This window comes from Microcaecilia unicolor, chromosome 7, assembly GCF_901765095.1.
Source record: "Microcaecilia unicolor chromosome 7, aMicUni1.1, whole genome shotgun sequence".
Classification (NCBI taxonomy): domain Eukaryota; kingdom Metazoa; phylum Chordata; class Amphibia; order Gymnophiona; family Siphonopidae; genus Microcaecilia; species Microcaecilia unicolor.
In genome coordinates this window covers 304933423-304952018 of record NC_044037.1, presented here as the reverse complement: position 1 = coordinate 304952018, position 18596 = coordinate 304933423, and the positions used below count along the sequence as shown (strand labels likewise).

The 18596-nt window shown below is 43.7% G+C and overlaps 1 protein-coding gene across 1 annotated transcript in view; it reads left to right on the top strand.

The window, feature by feature from the left end:
• The window catches only part of CFAP65 (cilia and flagella associated protein 65), a 176814-nt gene that overhangs the window by 57081 nt on the left and 101137 nt on the right, over positions 1 to 18596 (top strand). Inside the window, 3 exon segments of the mRNA XM_030210891.1 lie at positions 3975 to 4331; positions 10148 to 10285; positions 16006 to 16251. Of these exon segments, the coding sequence (XP_030066751.1) occupies positions 3975 to 4331; positions 10148 to 10285; positions 16006 to 16251 (741 nt within the window).

The window sequence follows — 18596 nt, the reverse complement described above, 5'->3', positions numbered from 1 at the left end:
ACCGAGCCAATCGAAGTGGGCATTTGTTCTCCAAGAGGCACCACTCGAAAGCTCTCCAAGGTCATCTGGCGAGTGGCGGGGGTTGACGGCGGAACCACGGAGGAAGGAGCCGTCGTTTTCCCCTTTCTCTTCCCCATAATAAAATCGGGAAGATCAGTCCTCGCGCCAGAGCGTTTTCGAGTCTCAGGAGCTAAGGTGCCTCACTTCCGTTCCTGACGCCATCTTGACCGTCATGTGGTGACCAGATTTGAACACAATACTCAAGGTGTGGTCGCACCATGGAGCAATACAACGGCATTATAACATCCTCACACCTGTTTTCCATACCTTTCCTAATAATGCCCAACATTCTATTCGCTTTCCTAGCCGCAGCAGCACACTGAGCAGAAGATTTCAGTGTATTATCAACGACGACACCCAGATCCCTTTCTTGGTCCGTAACTCCTAACGTGGAACCTTGCATGACGTAGCTATAATTCAGGTTCTTTTTTCCCCACATGCATCACCTTGCACTTGCTCACATTAAACGTCATCTGCCATTTAGCCGCCAAGTCTCCCAGTCTCGTAAGGTCCTTCTGTAATTTTTCACAATCCTCTCGTGAATTAACGACTTTGAATAACTTTGTGTCATCAGCAAATTTAATTACCTCGCTAGTTACTCCCATCTCTAAATCATTTATAAATATATTAAAAAGCAGCGGTCCTAGCACAGACCCCTGAGGAACCCCACTAACTATCCTTCTCCATTATGAATACTGTGCGATAGGAGAGATAAGAAGAAAACCAGGAAAGAACAGAACCCTGAAATCCAAGTGAGGACAGTATATCAAGGAGTGGTCAACACTGTCAAATGCAGCAGATAGATCAAGAAGGATGAGGATAGAATAGAGACCTTTGGATCTGGTCAAGACCAGGTCACTGGAGACTTTAACAAGGGCTGTTTCAGTTGAGTGAAGAGGACAAAAGCCAGATTGAAGTGGATCAATAATAGCTTGAGATGAAAAAAAGGCAACACAACAGCGGTGAATAGCACGTTCCAGTATCTTGGATAGGAAAGGGAGGAGGGAGATGGGGCGATAATTAGAAAGATAGGTTAGGTTCAATGAAGGTATTTTGAGGAGTGGTGTAACTGTGGCATGTTTGAAGGCATCAGGAACAATTGCAGTGGAAAATGAAAGATTGAGGATATGACAGATAGAAGGGATGACAGTAGGAGAGATAGTGTTAAGTAGATGGGTAGGAATAGGAGCAGAGGAGCAGGTAGTCAGTTTGGAGGAGGAAAGAAAAAGTGCAGTTTCCTCTTCAGGGATTTCAGAAAAGGAATAGGATGCAGGGGTTGAAGAGGGGTTGAGAGAATGGACTGAGGGAAGGAGAAGTGGGGATGACGGTTAAGAATGTAAGAGTCTGGGGAGAAAGTGAAGGGGGAGATGGAGGTGAAGGCACTTTGAGGAGAGAGTTTAGTGTGGCAAAGAGACACCGAGGGTTTGAGGCAAAAGAGTTTGTCAACTGGATGTAGTAGTCTTGTTTGGCAAGTGAAAGGGCAGACTGGAAGGAGGTCAGCAGGAATTTGAAATGTATGAAGTCAGCATGGGCACAGGATTTCAGTCAAAGGTGTTTGGCAGATTGGGCACAGAAATGTAAGTATCAGATTCTACAGCTCAGCCAATGCTGGGATTTGGTACGCTTTACAGAATGGGGAATTGGAGAAGCAAGATAATCCAGAGCAGAGGAGAGAATAGTCTTATAGGAAGAGACAGCCTCATTGACAGACTTGGATATCATTGCCTCAGGTACAAACAGATTGTGAGCCCTCCTGGGACAGAGAAATATCCAGTGTACCTGAATGTAACTCACCTTGAGCTACCACTGAAAAAGGTGTGAGCAAAATCCAAATAAATAAATAAAATAAATAGTGGTTGACAAGAGGTTTGAAACACTGGAGGACAGAGTAGAAGAGTCAATAGCATGAAGATTCCTAAATGTATTGGTGGAGATTGGATGGGACTGTTGGGGAGGGTGTTTAAGTGTGAAAGCTATCAGATGATGGTCAAAGAGGGGAAGAGCTGAGGCTCAGAAACTGGAGAGTGAGCAGTTTGAGAAGAAGATAAGATCAAGACAGTGGCCATTCTGGTGAGTAGGGTTAGTGGAGCACAGTTGAAGATTTAAGGAGGATCTTAAAGCGAGAAACTGAGAAGCATAAGAGTCAGAGGGACCATTAGCATTAATGTTAAAATCCCCAAGAATGAGGGAAGGAGATGAAGGTTCAAGAAAGAAGGAAAGCTGAGCATCAAAGTCAGTGAAAAAGGAAGAAAGGGGGTCGATAAATGACAGCTACTTGGAGAGCTGGAGGAGTAAATAGACGGGTGGAATGGACTTCAAATGAAGAAAAGCAGTGAGACTGAGGTGGAAGAAGAGGCTGAAGTCTACAAGAGGGTGAGAGTAGTAGCCTGACACCGTATCCGTGGCCAACCGGGTGAGGAGTATGGGCCTACCTCAGGAGTCTGTACCAACATTTTCTCAGCTATAATTGAGATGTATGGTAAAATATTTATAGCTGCACCAGTACTGCACAAAGTAAAACACTCTTCAATACAAAGCACTGAATGTGAAAATGTAACTGCTTCAGCAGCTCAAATGGCACACGTCCACTCTTCCTTCTGTTACCCCAGCTTTCATTTTCAGATTGGGGTTATATAAGGAAGAATGGATGAATGCCATTCGAGCCGCTGACGCAGTAAACGTTCTGTGTTCAGTGCTTTGTTTTGAAGAGTGGTTTACTTGGTGCATCTATTAGATGCCTAGTGGTATGGAGTAGCCTAGTGGTTAATATGGCGGCCTAGGTTCAATTCCCACTGCATCTCCTTGTGACCTTGGGCAAGTCACTTAACCCTCCTTTGCCCCAGGTACAAAAACTTAGATTATGAACCCTCTATGAACAGAGAAAATACCTGCATTTAGTGTTTACAGCGCTGCGTACGTCTAGCAGTGCTATAGAAATGATTATTAGTAGTAAGGGACAGATAGCAGCTGGGTCTAAAAAAGGTTTGGACACTTATCAGATAGACAGCCTTCTACATCTGGGAAGTGGTCTTCCAGGTAATTGACCACTGCTTGCTCAAAGGCCATTGGTCTGACCCAGTATGATTGTTACTCTATGCTACCAAATTAGGGATCGTCTAGCTCCAAGAGGTGGCAGGGAGTAATCAATCAGGCAGAGGTTTTTTCTGTAATAATTGAGAGCCTTGGCATTGCTGTTATGTGTAAGCAGATGATAGGCTTCGGCAATTAGAGAGGAACTAGCTGTATAGTTTGAAAAATCCAAAACGACACATTTTGAAGCCTCCCCTGACCTAACTGCTCCTTAGGAATGCTTCTACAGTATGCAGGATAATTGTCCACATTCAGGGTGGTCAGATTTCATAAAATCTATTTCTGCAAGTACAATGTTGTTTCACCTGTGATATGGCTTTGAATATTGCCTTTTAAGATCTTGAAGTGTAATGCCAGTTTTTAGAGAAGCAGTTCTCACACATCCGTTCCTCATTCCATATCTACCTCAGACATGGTTGATGTGATAATCAGTCAAAATACTTCAGGAACCAAGAGACTTGGCATGCCAGTACATTTATTTTAAAATGTTTTGCATTTCACTCATCTCTACCAATCCTCAGCAGATTCTGTGGAGTGCTTTTCCCAGATACATTAAGTCCAATCAGTAAGGACTTTCCTCTGAGTACCAAGGCCACAGATCAGTAACCCTATTTTCTTAGCTACATGTTGAACAGCACTATTCAATTTAGTCTGATTTACTGTCCTAACAGTGCAGTGTCAGTACTGTCCCATATGCTGGTGCCAATCTGACTTGTCAACTATTCCCACATTTATCATTCTGAGTTGGATGGGCTTAGTGTGTTTATTTGTTTTCATTGTTCACTTTTACTTGTAGTCTTGAATCATATTTTTCCTTCCTCTAGGATCCCGAAGACCGCTTACATGAAGTCCACCCATACATTATCCAAGGGTCGGAATTCTTTGAGATAAGCAGTGAGAGCACCATGTTGTCCCCTCACATCTCAATCAGCACCAGGGACTTTAATTTTGGGTGCTGTGCAGATACTCGGTGTGTAGAACCCCTTCCACTGACCCTGACCAATCACACAAAAGGGAAAGTCACCATCACCTGGATCTTTAACCCTGAGGGTCCATTCAGGGTGATACCAGAGTCCTCAGATATTGCGCCTCTCAAATCCATGGCCTTTCGACTCTCCTTCCAGCCTACTCAGCTTAACACTGTGTATGCAGCTGAGCTGGAGGTTTATGTCTGCTATAAGGTGAGTAGAACATTCAGAACTGTCAGTGCAAGCAGTGAGGAGAGATACAAAGCAAGGAAGTCTGTAGACCTGACTTTCATTCTCAGGGGCCAGTGGATAAAGTCATGTGTTCGAACCGTGCGCTGAAGTGCAGCTCATGGTTTCTTAATATCTGCATTTGCCCCTCAGTGAAATAACTTTAAATATGTAATATGCAAATAAGTTGCACACACATATGGGAGAGCGTGCTGAATCCATGTGCACATGAGTCTGTGCTAGCAGCAGCTATATTTTTCACACAAAATGATTTAACCAGGTAGGAGAGGCAGTTTTTCCATGGCATTTACCAGCACTAACACAATACCTGAAACCAGTGATTCTGTGGCTGGTACCAATATTCAACAAAATACAAACCAGATACTATAAAAACATGGATACCATGATGACAGTGGAAGCTTGACCTGGCATTCAGTTCAAACGCTGTAAAAATCAACCATTATTTCCATAATATAGTATTTACTACTACTACTACTTAACATTTCTAGAGCGCTACTAGGGTTACGCAGCGCTGTACAATTTAACAAAGAGAGACAGTCCCTGCTCAAAGAGCTTACAATCTAATAGACAAGTGAACGGTCGGTCCGATAGGGGCAGTCAAATTGGGGCAGTCTGGATTCACTGAACGGTAAGGGTTAGGTGCCGAACGCAGCATTGAAGAGGTGGGCTTTAAGCAAAGACTTGAAGACGGGCAGGGAGGGGGCTTGGCGTAAGGGTTCAGGAAGGTTGTTCCAAGCATAGGGTGAGGCGAGGCAGAATGAGCGGCTCCATTATTTACAGCTCCATTAAGTTTTAACGCTGTGGACTTCACGATTTATAATATTTAGAGCACCTTAGAGTGGTTTGGTTGAGTCACGATAGAAATAAAAAATAAAAAACCACTGAAGGGTTCAATGATTGAGATGCTCAACCACCCGTAGAGAATGTTAGTATGATATACAGTCACACATTGGGTGAGTTAATACTCTGAGAACCTTCCATAATAAATATTATATTATGGAAATAATGTTTGATTTTTACAGCGTTTGAACTGAATGCCAGGTCAAGCTTCCACTGTCATCATGGTATCCACGTTTTTATAGTATCTGGTTTGTATTTTGTTAAGTAATTTAGATTGCCAGAGTACTTAAAATTCGGGATTTTTTTGAATTGGTACCAATATTCAGCACTTAACCGCACAAATAGGACCGTATAAAGCACAGTTCTATCTTCATCTGGTTTAACTTATGCAGTTAAGTGCTGAATATCGCATTTACTGGATAAGAGAGAGCCAGCCGCACATACTAGGTTCCTGGACATGGGAAAAAACGTTGACTGCCGCTGGCTGAATATTTACCTCAATTCAAACTGTATCAACACTCAGAGTTGCATGTGCTTGTAATGTGCATATGTTGTAATGCTATTGCTGGTATCGAGAACATTGTAGCTGTGCACAGGGTTTTAATGCACATCCATTATAATCATGTGTTGTTTCTCTCATAAACATCAATATTATTCTCCACAGACAAGCAGGAGGATGCAGGCACACCTTTTGGTAATGCCACCAGTGGAACCAATGTGCTGGAGCTCTCCTTCAGCTCAGATAAGCCTGCACAGGGGTTCCTTTCCCTCAATCGGCAGATGCAGTCAGCTTGTATTCTCTCCTCAGACTTTGAGTATACAGTAGTAAAGATCCCAGTATCAACCTATCTAATTCCTGCAGAAAGAGGAATCAGCAAATGGTTGATTTCATGTTGACGGCAGCAGGTATTGCAAATGGCACCGCTTCTGTGGCACTGAGGCTGCTGCTCCACCCTCACTTACATAGTAACGTAGTAGATGACGGCAGAGAAAGACCTGTACGGTCCATCCAGTCAGCCCAACAAGATAAACTCATATGTGCTGCTTTATGTGTATACCTGACTTTGATTTGTATCTATATAATACATAAAAACCGTTGTACTCTTTCTACGCTTGTCTTTTTAAAATTTTTTTACTATGCTGTGAATCAAAACATACACACACTGTGCTTTATAGTATTAAAAGTGCTCAGTGAAATGCATATTACTCTGGTGAGTCAACTGGAGAATAATAATATGTCTATTTAAGCATCATCGCACTTCAGCCCTCCCTTGCCTCCTGTATCTTTAGAATATATAAAGATACGCTGTACCATTTATTAATGGATACTTAGCTGCGGGCTGGTGCTGCTCGTAATTGTTATACTGTTGTCGAGTTGTTGCCCAGTTGTAGCCAGTGTTTTGATGGATGTGTGAACGTGATGTTAAAACTTAGTGATCACGCCGTCATTCTTAATACGGCTTCTATTTCATTAATCTTGAATTCTCAATTCCAATGATTGATTTGTATCTGCCATTTTCAGGGCACAGACCGTAGAAGTCTGCCCAGCACTAGCCCCGCCTCCCAACCACTAGCCCCGCCTCCCACCACCGGCTCTGCCACCCAATCTCTGCTAAGCTTCTGGAGATCCATTCCTTCTGAACAGGATTCCTTTATGTTTATCCCACGCATTTTTGAATTCCGTTACCGTTTTCATCTCCACCACCTCCCGCGGGAGGGCATTCCAAGTATCCACCACTCTCTCCATGAAAAAATACTTCCTGACATTTTTCTTGAGTCTGCCCCCTTTCACTCTCATATCATGTCATCTAGTTCTACCGCCTTCACATCTACCGAAAAGGTTCATTTGCGGATTAATATCTTTCAAATATTTGAACGTCTTTAACATATCACCCCTGTTTCTCCTTTCCTCCAGGGTATACATGTTCAGGTCCGCAAGTCTCTCCTCATACGTCTTGTAACTCAACTGAACAGCTGAATTATGTCCTACACAACTGCAGACTGCAAAGAAAGTCCTTCCTCCTCCCCTCCCCAAGCAGCCCCTCCAAGCTACAACCAAGGCAAAATCAAACAAAAATAAGCTTTCCACAGGTGTCCTACCTCAAACAGATGGTGGGGAAGGAAGCTGAGCCACTTACAAAAACCAATGTAAGGAAAAGCCATTGGGCCATAAAGCAATGTTGCTTAACTGTAACAGGGGTTCTCAGTGGACAGTTGGTTAAAGCCTTCTGTCTGGAGCTTTTGTGTTTTCATTATGTCCAATAGCATCAATTTTACATTCCGCAGGTACCTTTACAGTTCATGCAGATTACAGTAAGAGTAGAAGACTGTAAAGTCCCTGGTAATTTGTACAATCCAAGAAAAAACACAATGCACTTAAGTAACAATAAAATCACATACGTAGAAATTTCTTAAAGAAATATCTTTTTAAGAGCCGTCTAAATAGTGAGAAGCATGGTTCATATCTTATATTAGAAGGCAGAGAGTTCCAGATCAAAGGAAACAAAGCATGAAAAAAAGTCAGATTTATATTTTAACTCTCGTGGATTTGGAAAACATAATAACATCATATCCCTATGTTGATATTCATTGGAGCATAATTGAATCATATCATACAGATAACACAGATCTTACGATTAATTCTCGCTTCTGTTGGTAGTCAGTGCAAATGTACTAACAATGTAGTAACTCTGCCATATATAGCCCTGCTGTGGTGCTTTGTACGGTTTGGATTTTTCTTATATACTTCTTTTGACAGCCAACATAAATGACACTACAATAATATGGCATGGAAAGAAGTAAACTCTACTACAAACTGAAAAGCTGAAACATCCAAAAATCTGAATTCTTCTTAATTACCTCTTAAGTAAAAATAAATTTTTCACCAGGGTATTAGTCTGTGAATCTAAAGAGAGTGAACGTGGCAAGGAAACTCCTAATACCTTAATGGTGTTTTCAAAGATACATTTAAGATTGCTTAATTTTAGAATGTTATTTTTCCAAACATTATTTTGATAATAGGAATTTAGTTTTTTCTTTGTTTACTTTAAGATAGTGATTCCCTATCCAAATCTTAATAAGTCGAATGCAATCCCTTGTCTCAATTGAATATACTCTGCATAATGACGAATTGGAAGAAATACAGAAATATCATCTGCTTAGCTGTAACTAGTCCTCCATCTTGCCAAAATGTCAGTATTTCCTTCATTCAGTCAATATCAAGCATGTAACGCAAAAAGTAATGGTTAGCGCATCAGGCTTTGACCCTGGCAACCTGGGTTCAATTCGCACTGAAGCTCCTTGTGACCTTGGGCAAGTCACTTAACCCTCCATTGCCCCAGGTACAAAAAGCATAGATTATCAGCCCTCTAGGGACAGAGAAAGTACCTGCAGATAATGTGTACAGCACTGCATACGTCTAGTAGTGCTATAGAAATGATTAGTAGTAGTAGTGGTGGTAATATTGTCCAGGACCTGCATAAGTTTTGGCAGCCAGGACTAATGCAATTAGCTCCTGATATTCAGTGCTGGTGCCTGCACATGGCCTAGCATTGAATATCCAGGGGTTAATTTAGCAGGTGTTAATGTTTAAAAGAATGCACTGTCGCTTTCTGAACATTGGCCCATGTGTCTACCCATATGACTTGTTCTTATCTGGAGAATCAGAACAAGTCCGCCAGTCTGTGCAAGAAACTGTCTGCATTCTAAACTCTAGGATTCCTAATTAATGAAGAGAAATACATGCCTGTTTTCTCACAAACAATACTTTTCATAGGAGCACGCATAAATACCAGGAAAGCAAGACCTTTTTCTACAGATGACAGAGTCCAGAGACTCGAACAACTCAGCAGAGAAATGAGCCAGTGTCCTCAAACTATTAGGACTCAAGGTGGCTGCCATTAGCCAGGTTGAACACGCAGAGCCACTGATGATGTCATTAGCTATCTAGAACATAGACTGATCAAGGGAGAGGAATCCCTGTGCAGGCTGTGAAGGAGAGGAGGGAATATCAAACAGACCTTTAAATTATTGCAAAAAAGAAATCTTTTTCCAAATGAAGAGAAGCCGTACAACTAGAGAACATGATATGAAGTTACAGGGTATTAGAGTTAAAAGCAACGTCAGGAAAAATGTTTCCATGAAAGGATAGTAGATGCCAGGAATCCCCTCCCTAAAGAGGGTGTGGAAGCAAAAGTAATGCAGGAATTCAAAAAGAAGTTGGATATAAACAGTGGATCCTAAAAGGCAAGAAAATGTGAACCAAGCATAGAGCAATTCAGCTGTAAAATTGTGGGAAAAGTAATCTCTATTGTGCGACAGGTACAGCCCTCAACAATACAAGCATGGGGAAAATACCCTGTACTGTGACAGGTTCAACTACAACAAGTTTCTTAGGCAGACTTTATGTGCGTATTGTTCTATCTCAGCTGTCATTTACTATTAACATTATCAAACCCTCCTACCTTTAACCCCATGTGACTGAATCTTATCTTCCCTATATCACCATAACTTCTTTTGTACTTGTCCCCTACTGAACTTGGCGAATGCCTTTACGGTATTCTGTAAGCCACATTGAGCCTGCAAATAGGTGGGAAAATGTGGGATACAAATGTAATAAATATATAAATCATTTTCAATATTGACTTTCTCGAATCCCCGTATTTTTGGCCTTGCCTTTAATAACTTATGTTGATTTTATCTATCTATCTAGCTATCTATAGATTAAGATATAAAAGGTTTATATTGAATCTGTTAGTTTGTCTTGGAAGTATATTTGAAATCTTTTAAAAATAGCAATTGAAAAGTCCAGTTAGATAGCTGGTGGGTATTTCTGCAGATTTTGACACCATTTGCAGGTCTGTCTCTTATAAGATGACTGTGTTTTCTCTGTTCCCCATCTCTTGCCCATGCTTCTCCTTCCTACACACTGGCCGATGTAGGTGCAGCGAGATTACCGCAGTGTTGAGGACGTTGCCGTCTGCCCTCCCTGGTGTTTGACAGTTTGGGCCAGAGGTCACACGTTCCAAGCAGGGCACGAGTATTCCATTCCCAGTTACATACTCGACTCTCCCAAGGTGGTAAGTGTGAAAAGATATCAAAAGTCTGTTAATAGGATGCAGTGCAGCTTAGATTGGTTGAATGGCCCTGCTTTAGAACTCTTTTTACAGCGGGAGCTCCACAAAGAAAAAGCAGTTTTAATTTAAAGAGGGAATATTGTTTTTCACACTTTCAAATTTGTTTTCAACTGAAGTTGATGAAATGTTTGCTGGGAGTTTTTGAAGGCTTGGGATCGGAAATATGAAATCAGATGTTTTAGTTTTGAAAACTATCAGGTTAATTTTCAGCAGTAGTGGTGAGCTTAATGAATGCATGTATGTGCTCATTTGTTTATTAGGATTGACTTACTGCCTTTTTGAAGGCAGTGTACAGCAAGTATACATAAGTACATAAGTACATAAGTAGTGCCATACTGGGAAAGACCAAAGGTCCATCTAGCCCAGCATCCTGTCACCGACAGTGGCCAATCCAGGTCAAGGGCACCTGGCACGCTCCCCAAACGTAAAAACATTCCAGACAAGTTATACCTAAAAATGCGGAATTTTTCCAAGTCCATTTAATAGCGGTCTATGGACTTGTCCTTTAGGAATCTATCTAACCCCTTTTTAAACTCCGTCAAGCTAACCGCCCGTACCACGTTCTCCGGCAACGAATTCCAGAGTCTAATTACACGTTGGGTGAAGAAAAATTTTCTCCGATTCGTTTTAAATTTACCACACTGTAGCTTCAACTCATGCCCTCTAGTCCTAGTATTTTTGGATAGCGTGAACAGTCGCTTCACATCCACCCGATCCATTCCACTCATTATTTTATACACTTCTATCATATCTCCCCTCAGCCGTCTCTTCTCCAAGCTGAAAAGCCCTAGCCTTCTCAGCCTCTCTTCATAGGAAAGTCGTCCCTATGTATAGCTCAGACGTAGGTGGTAAAAATATTCAAATGACAGTACATATTATAGTGTAGGATGTCAATGCAATACTCATTAAAGTGGAGGTGGAACATGAAACCCCTTATTCTAGAACTTGGTACCTACCTTTATTCAAATTCTATAAATGGCGCCATTCTATAAGGGACACTTCGGGATGAGCACTCTTTAGAGAATAGTGTTGAGTGCCGGATTTGGCTGGTGCTCAACTTTGAGCATGAGGACTTGCACCCGCTTAAACCTGGTAGAAATCCTGGTGTGCAATTTGGGCGCATAAGTACATAGGTATTGCCATACTGGGAAAGATCAAAGTTCCGTTGAACCCAGCACCCTGTCTCCAACAGTGGCCAATCCAGGTCACAGATACCCGGCAAGATCCCAAAAATGTACAAAACATTTTATACTGCCTATCCCAGAAATAGTGGATTTTCCTGAAGTCCATTTAATAACGGTATATGGACTTTTCCTTTAGGAAGCCATCCAAACCTTTGTTAAACTCCGCTAAGCAAACCGCCTTTACCACATTCTCTGGCAATGAATTTCAGATCTTACTCCCCCCCTCCACCCCCAGCAGAGTGGAGGACAAGCCTAGTAGTTAGTGCAGCAGGCTTTGATTCTGGTGAACTGGGTTCAATTCCCACCGCAAGTTCTTGTGACTCTGGGCAAGTCACTTAACCCTCCATTGCCCCAGGTACAAATAAGTACCTGTATATAATATGTAAACCACTTTGAATGTAGTAGCAAAAACCTCAGAAAGGCAGTATATCAAGTTCTCTTACCTTTCCCTTATCCTAGACCATGAATACCATGGTAGTGTGATGAAGCAGGCCAAAAACTTTGGACTGTATCCTAAAACACACAGGCAGCCAATGTAACTGTTTCAATAGAGGAGTCATTTTCATCCACTTTGACACACCCTCACAGCTGTATTTTGCACCACCTACGATGCTTTAACTCTAGCTTTTGAAACCCCCATATACAGGAAACTGTAACAGTCAATCCTTGATATCACCATATTTGGCACTACATTCCGAAAATCAGAAAAGGTTAACATTGGCCTCAGGTGACAAAACAAATGTTTTAATTATGTATTTTATTATGAACTAGTAAAACAGGCCCGTTTCTGACACAAATGAAACGGGCGCTAGCAAGGTTTTCCTCGGAGTGTGCATGTTTGAGTGTGTGTGTGCATGTTTGAGAGAGTGTGTGTGTGCATGTTTGAGAGAGAGAGAGAGTGTTTGTGTGTGCATGTTTTGAGAGTGTGTGTGTGTGTGTGGGGCTCCAAGTTCCATGCCCCCTTCCCTCGGAGTTCCATGCCCCCCTTTCCTCGGAGTGTGTATATTTGAGATGGAGTGTGTATGTGAGAGAGAGAGACAGTGTGTGTGAGAAAGTGAAGCCTTGAAGCATTCGTGCGCTCTGTAAGGCTCCATCTCCTCAACTGACGACACGTAGTTCCGGAACGTTGCAGGAATGCTTGAAGGCTTTACTTTCTCGGCTTCAGAATGTTGGAGGTGCGTTTTATTATATAGGACTAGTAAAAAAGGCCCGTTTCTGACACAAATGAAACGGGCGCTAGCAAGGTTTTCCTTGGAGTGTGTATGTTTGGGAGAGTGTATGTGAGAGTGAGTGTTTGAGAGTCAGAGTGAAAGTGTGAGTGTGTGAGAGAGAGAGTGACTCTGGTTGTGAGTGTGTTTGTGAGAGAGTGTGTGTGAGAATGAGAGTGTGTGCAAGTGTGTATGTGAGACACAGTGTGAGAGAGAGTGTGTGTGTGTGGGCAAGAGACAGAGTGTGTGTGAGACACAGATTCTCTGTGAGAGTGAGTGTATGACACCAAGCGAGTGTGTGAGTGACTGTGTGGCACATAGAGAGTGAATGTGATACTGTGTGAGACAGAGTGTGTGAGAGTGAGAGTCAGAAAGACATTGTATATGAGAGAGACAGTGTGAGCCGTGCCCTCCCAATCCATGGCCATCTGTCCCCTGCCCCCTCCATTCATCCTTTTCCAGCAATTCCCCTCTGTCCCTGAGCCCTGCCCTCCCAATCCATGGCCATCCATGTTTGTCTGTCACCTGCCCCCTCCATTTTTCCCTATCCAGCATTTTCCCTCTCTGCCTGAGGCCTGCTCTGCAATCCATATCCATCCATGCCCATCTGTCCCCTCCATTCATCCCTATCCAGCAATTCCCCTCTCCCTGAGTCCTGCCCTTCCAATCCATGCCCATCCATGCTCCTCTGTCACCTGGCCCCTCCATTTTTCCCTATCCAGCATTTCCCCTCTCTGCCTGAGGCCTGCTCTGCAATCCATATCCATCCATGCCCATCTGTCCCCTCCATTCATCCCTATCCAGCAATTCCCCTCTCCCTGAGTCCTGCCCTTCCAATCCATGCCCATCCATGCTCATCTGTCACCTGTCCCCTCCATTTTTCCCTATCCAGCATTTCCCCTCTCTGCCTGAGGCCTGCTCTGCAATCCATATCCATCCATGCCCATCTGTCCCCTCCATTCATCCCTATACAGCAATTCCCCTCTCCCTGAGTCCTGCCCTTCCAATCCATGCCCATCCATGCTCATCTGTCACCTGGCCCCTCCATTTTTCCCTATCCAGCATTTCCCCTCTCTGCCTGAGGCCTGCTCTGCTACCCATATCCATCCATGCCCATCTGTCCCCTCCATTCATCCCTATCCAGCAATTCCCCTCTTCGAGTCCTGCCCTTCCAATCCATGCCCATCCATGCTCATCTGTCACCTGGCCCCTCCATTTTTCCCTATCCAGCAATTTCCCTCTCTCCCTGAGTCCTGCCCTCCCAATCCATGCCCATCCATGCTCCTCTGTCCCCTGCCCCCTCCATTCATCCATTTCCAGTAATTCCCCTCTCTCCCTGTGCCCTGCCCTCCTAATCCATACCCATCCATGCTCCTCTGTCCCCTGCCGCCTCCATTCATCCTTTTCCAGCAAGTCCCCTCTCGCCCTTCCATGACCCCTCCCCTCGCATCCATGCTACTCTCTCTCCCATGTCCCAGCCTGGCCCGCCCTCTTCTCCCCCCTCCCCCCCCGTTCGCATCCATGCCTCCCCCCCCCTTCGCATCCATGCCTCGCATCCATGCCCCCCTCCCCTTCGCATCCATGCATCCCTTTTTTTTTTTTTATTCTTTTTAACTTTACCTCCGTGGCGGTTTGTGCAGCGAAGCGTCAGGGAAGGAGGCGGCGCTCCCGACGTGTAGCTTTCCCTTCGCTGTGTTCCGCCTTGTTTTGAAGGCGGAACACAGCGAAGGGAAGGCTAGACGTCGGGAGCGCCGCCTCCTTCCCTGACGCTTCGCTTCCGTATTTGCTTGTTTAGGCGCGAGGGCGGGGCAGAGACGGCTGGATGGCTTCACAACACGAACGCCACGAACTCCACGAACCCCACGGACCCCACGAACCCCACGAACCAGGGAGTGACTGGCTTCAGAACGTTGTCCTCATTAGAACGTTCACGGTGCGTTTTATTATATTAGATGTTTGTTAGCCGCCAAGTACATTGGAATCATACAGGATATAAATATTTTAAATTAAATTAAATTACAGGTATTCAATAGCGTTGAATATCTGTAGAATGGATAGTGGGAATCTCCAATCCGCTATCTGCATAGTTATCCAGATAGAGTTTGGACAGCTATACACCTTTATGAACTAGGCTCCTGCATCTCCAGTAGTGCATAGATGTAGTTTTCTGCAGGTAGTATCTGTGTGTTCACATGCATTTTATAAAGCAATGCACCTACTTTGCAGCTTTCCAGTTCTTCCCAGCATCACTGTTAGAAATACCTACACCAAGCACATTTGCTCTTTTTGACATGTGTGCTTCTCTCTGTCCCTGACCAAGTTTTTCTTTCCAAATCTGTCTTTATTGGACAGCGACAGTTGGTTGGGTTTAGCCACTAAAAGGGGGTCAATATTCAACCAGTGGCAGTGAGCATTTTTTTTGCCTGCCACTGCTGTTATCGTTAGATATCCAGTGCCGAATATCAAACGTTTCCAGGAACAGAAGCATTGCTTGCCATGGTTTTATCAGTTGACCAGCCAAGGTGATTTTTGAAGTTTTACACCAGCTGGTAACCATTGCCTCTGACTCAGCCTGTATTTCTGGAAAAACATGGCCAGTGTATGTTGAGCTCCTGGGAGTTTTTAATTTACCAATAAATCTGTGTTCTTCACGAGAACTATCTTCCACATAAAGATAGGACTGACTGGGAGTGCAGGAGTAGCCTAGTGGTTTGTGCAGTGGACTTTGATCCCTTTGAATGTAGTTGCAGAATACCACAGAAAGGCAGTATATCAAGTCCCATTTCCCTTTCCCCTTTTTGGCAGCTTTACTTAGGCAGTTAAGTGCTGACTCCGTCCATGGACTGCCCACAGAATAGTGGTCTGTGATGATATTGAGCAGCAGTAACTGAATATCAGCAGATATCCCCAAACAAGCAAACTAACCAGCCAGGAGCCGTTTCTGGCCAGTTAAATTACTTTGAATATGGAACCATATCTCAGACAACTAATTATTACCTGAATTGGTTATTACACTATTTACCATTAACTTTCTCTTTGCTTCATGTACAATATTTCTCATTCATAATAGATTTTCTAAATGCTAAACATCGATTGCTATCCCAGTATGTTTATGATACTGTATTGTAAAATTGAATTCTTACAACAAATTACTTTCTTATGCATTATTCTTTGCTAAGTATCCTGTACTGTTTATTGTAAGCCACATTGAACTCAAACTTGTTTTGCTTGATAGTTGTTGGATATGTGAAGCTCTTTCTCTCCTCTTTAGCTGTTTCCCGCAGTGATTGAGAACAGTGTCTGTCAGCGCAGCTTACTTCTCCAGAACACTGGAACACTACTTATGACCTTCATTCTGAACCAGGCCAGCTGCCCCTCCATCATGGTCAAACCCACCTCTGGCTACATCCTTCCTGGAGCTCACCAGATCATTCTGCTAAGAAACAGTCCAAAGGAGAAGACCATAGAGAGACAAACCCTGTCTTTGCAGTTCAATTCCTGTGAAAATTATACTCAGGTTTGTTCATGAATTGGGAGAACATGCAGTCAGTGGGGTGGAGAAGACTGCATCATTTTTCTGTATCAGGGGATGGAGAAAGAACATTTTTAAACAAAAACAGGGCAGTTTTATTGAGTATTGAGGTTCTTACTTATTCTCCAAGGCATAATACCAGTGGTGTGCTGGTAAATTTTTAACAACAGGCTCTCTCCCCGGTCCACCTCGGCGCCCCCCTGTCCACCATTGCGCCCCGCCCATCCACCTCTGCGCCCCCCCCCCCCCAAATTGCAGAGCTGGCTATAGCCGGGGGGGGGGGGGGGAATGCATTACTCTCTCAAGGGAAAACAAATTAAATGATCCCAGATTCCAATCTAATTCATGTTTAATATGGGATAAAATGCCATAAATAAGTAAATAAATATAAACTTTAATGTTCAGCACCTGATTCTCAAAGTGGACATATTCCAAACACTATAATGAAAATAAAATTATTTTTTCTACCTTTGTTGTCTGGTGACTTTGAGGCTCATTTTCAAAGCACTTAGACTTACAAAGTTACATAGAATCTATGGAGCTTTGTAAGTCCAAGTGCTTTGAAAATATGCCTCTTTGTTTCTCTGATCATGTTGGCCCAGTATCTGATTCTGCTGCTCTCTATCTGTTCCCTTGACTCCATTTCCAGGGCTTCCTTTCCATTTATTTCTTTTCTTTCCTCCTTTCTTCTTCATTTCTGGCCCTCCGCAGACTTGACTGTACAGTGGATCCAGCTTCTGCCTATTTTCTCCATCCATGTGTAGTTTCTCTCCTCACTTCCTTTTCCCTCATCTAATCTCCTTCCTCTATCTTCCCTCCATGTCCAGCATTTCTTCTCTCTCCCTCCCCTCCCCTCCCCTCCATCCATGTCCAGAATTTCTCTTGCCCTCCCCTCCATCCATGTCCTGAAACTTTCTCTCCCCTGCCCCCCTCTACCCATCCATGCCCAGCAATTCTCTCCCCTGCCCCCCTCTACCCATCCATGCCCAGCAATTCTCTTCCCTGCCCCCCTCTACCCATCCATGCCCAGCGATTCTCCTCCCTCCCCTGCCCTCCCGCTCCCATCCATGTCCAGCGATTCTCCGTCGCCCCCACCCTCTCCTCCCGCTCCCATCCATCTTTTTCTATTACCTCCGTCGAAGCGCCACGTTATTTAAAGCCCTGCTGCCCGTCTCTAGCTTTCCCTGCTTGCTTCTGATGAGTTCGTTCGTTCCCTCAGTCCCGCCTTCACGGAAAAAGGAAATGCCGTCAGAATTATGTCAGAAGGCGGGACTAAGGGCACGAACTCATCAGAAGCAAGCAGGGAAGGCTGGAGACGGGCAGCAGGGCTTTAAATAACTTGGCGCTTTGAGGGAGGTAATAGAAACTGACGGATGGGAGCGGGAGGAGAGGGTGGGGGCGAAGGACTTCGCTGGACATGTTTGGGAGCGGGAGGGGAGGTAAGCATGGCCTGTGATGCGCCCTCCTGCCATGCTTACTTCGTGCAATGGAGCCGGCTCGCCCCGAAGAACAGCCGGCTTGCAAGAGCTGTCAAAATTTAACAAGCACTCTTGCGAGCCAGTGCGAGCCGACTCCAGCACACCACTGCATAATACCTTTTGAAGTGAGAGGGTAAACCTATGAAAACTTAAAAAAAAGAAATTGTCAGTGGTGTTGGTAGACTGAACTCTTACTCTGCTTCCCTAATCATATTCATCCATTTGGAGTTAACTAGTTTAACTATGTTGAAATTATCACTCCCTTCCCTTATTCTGCTCTGCATCTCTTCATGTCCTTTCTTTATCTTCCTCCTCCTGCCCTCTTGTCATCTGCATCTGAGCACAAGGAGTAGCCTATTGGTTAATGCAGTGGACTCTGATCCTGTGGAACTGGGTTTGATTCCCACTGTGCCTCCCTGCGATTTTGGGCAAGTCACTCAACCGTCCATTGCCCCAGGTACAAATAAGTACCTGTAAACCACTTTGAATTTAGTTGCAAAAAACACAGAAAAGCAGTATATCAAGTCCCATCTCCCTTTCCCTTTGTCTTTGAAAGTTCAGGCTTCATTAATTTGTTAGTCTGTAAGATGCTACCAGCCTTTTTGTGGTTTTGAGAAGAAGCATTAAGTAATTTAAACCCTGTCATAGATCCTACTTAAAGTCATTTTTGAGGGGTCAAAATATTTTTATAACCACATTTCCCCCTGATTCTATAAATAGCGCTCAAAATTGCTCCTGCTGATTTCGACGCACACTCAATTTGCCTAATGAGCCAATTCGTGCCAATAATTGGTCTCTAAAAATTAATTATTGGTGCTAATTGGCAATAATTGGAATTTACGTGTGCATATT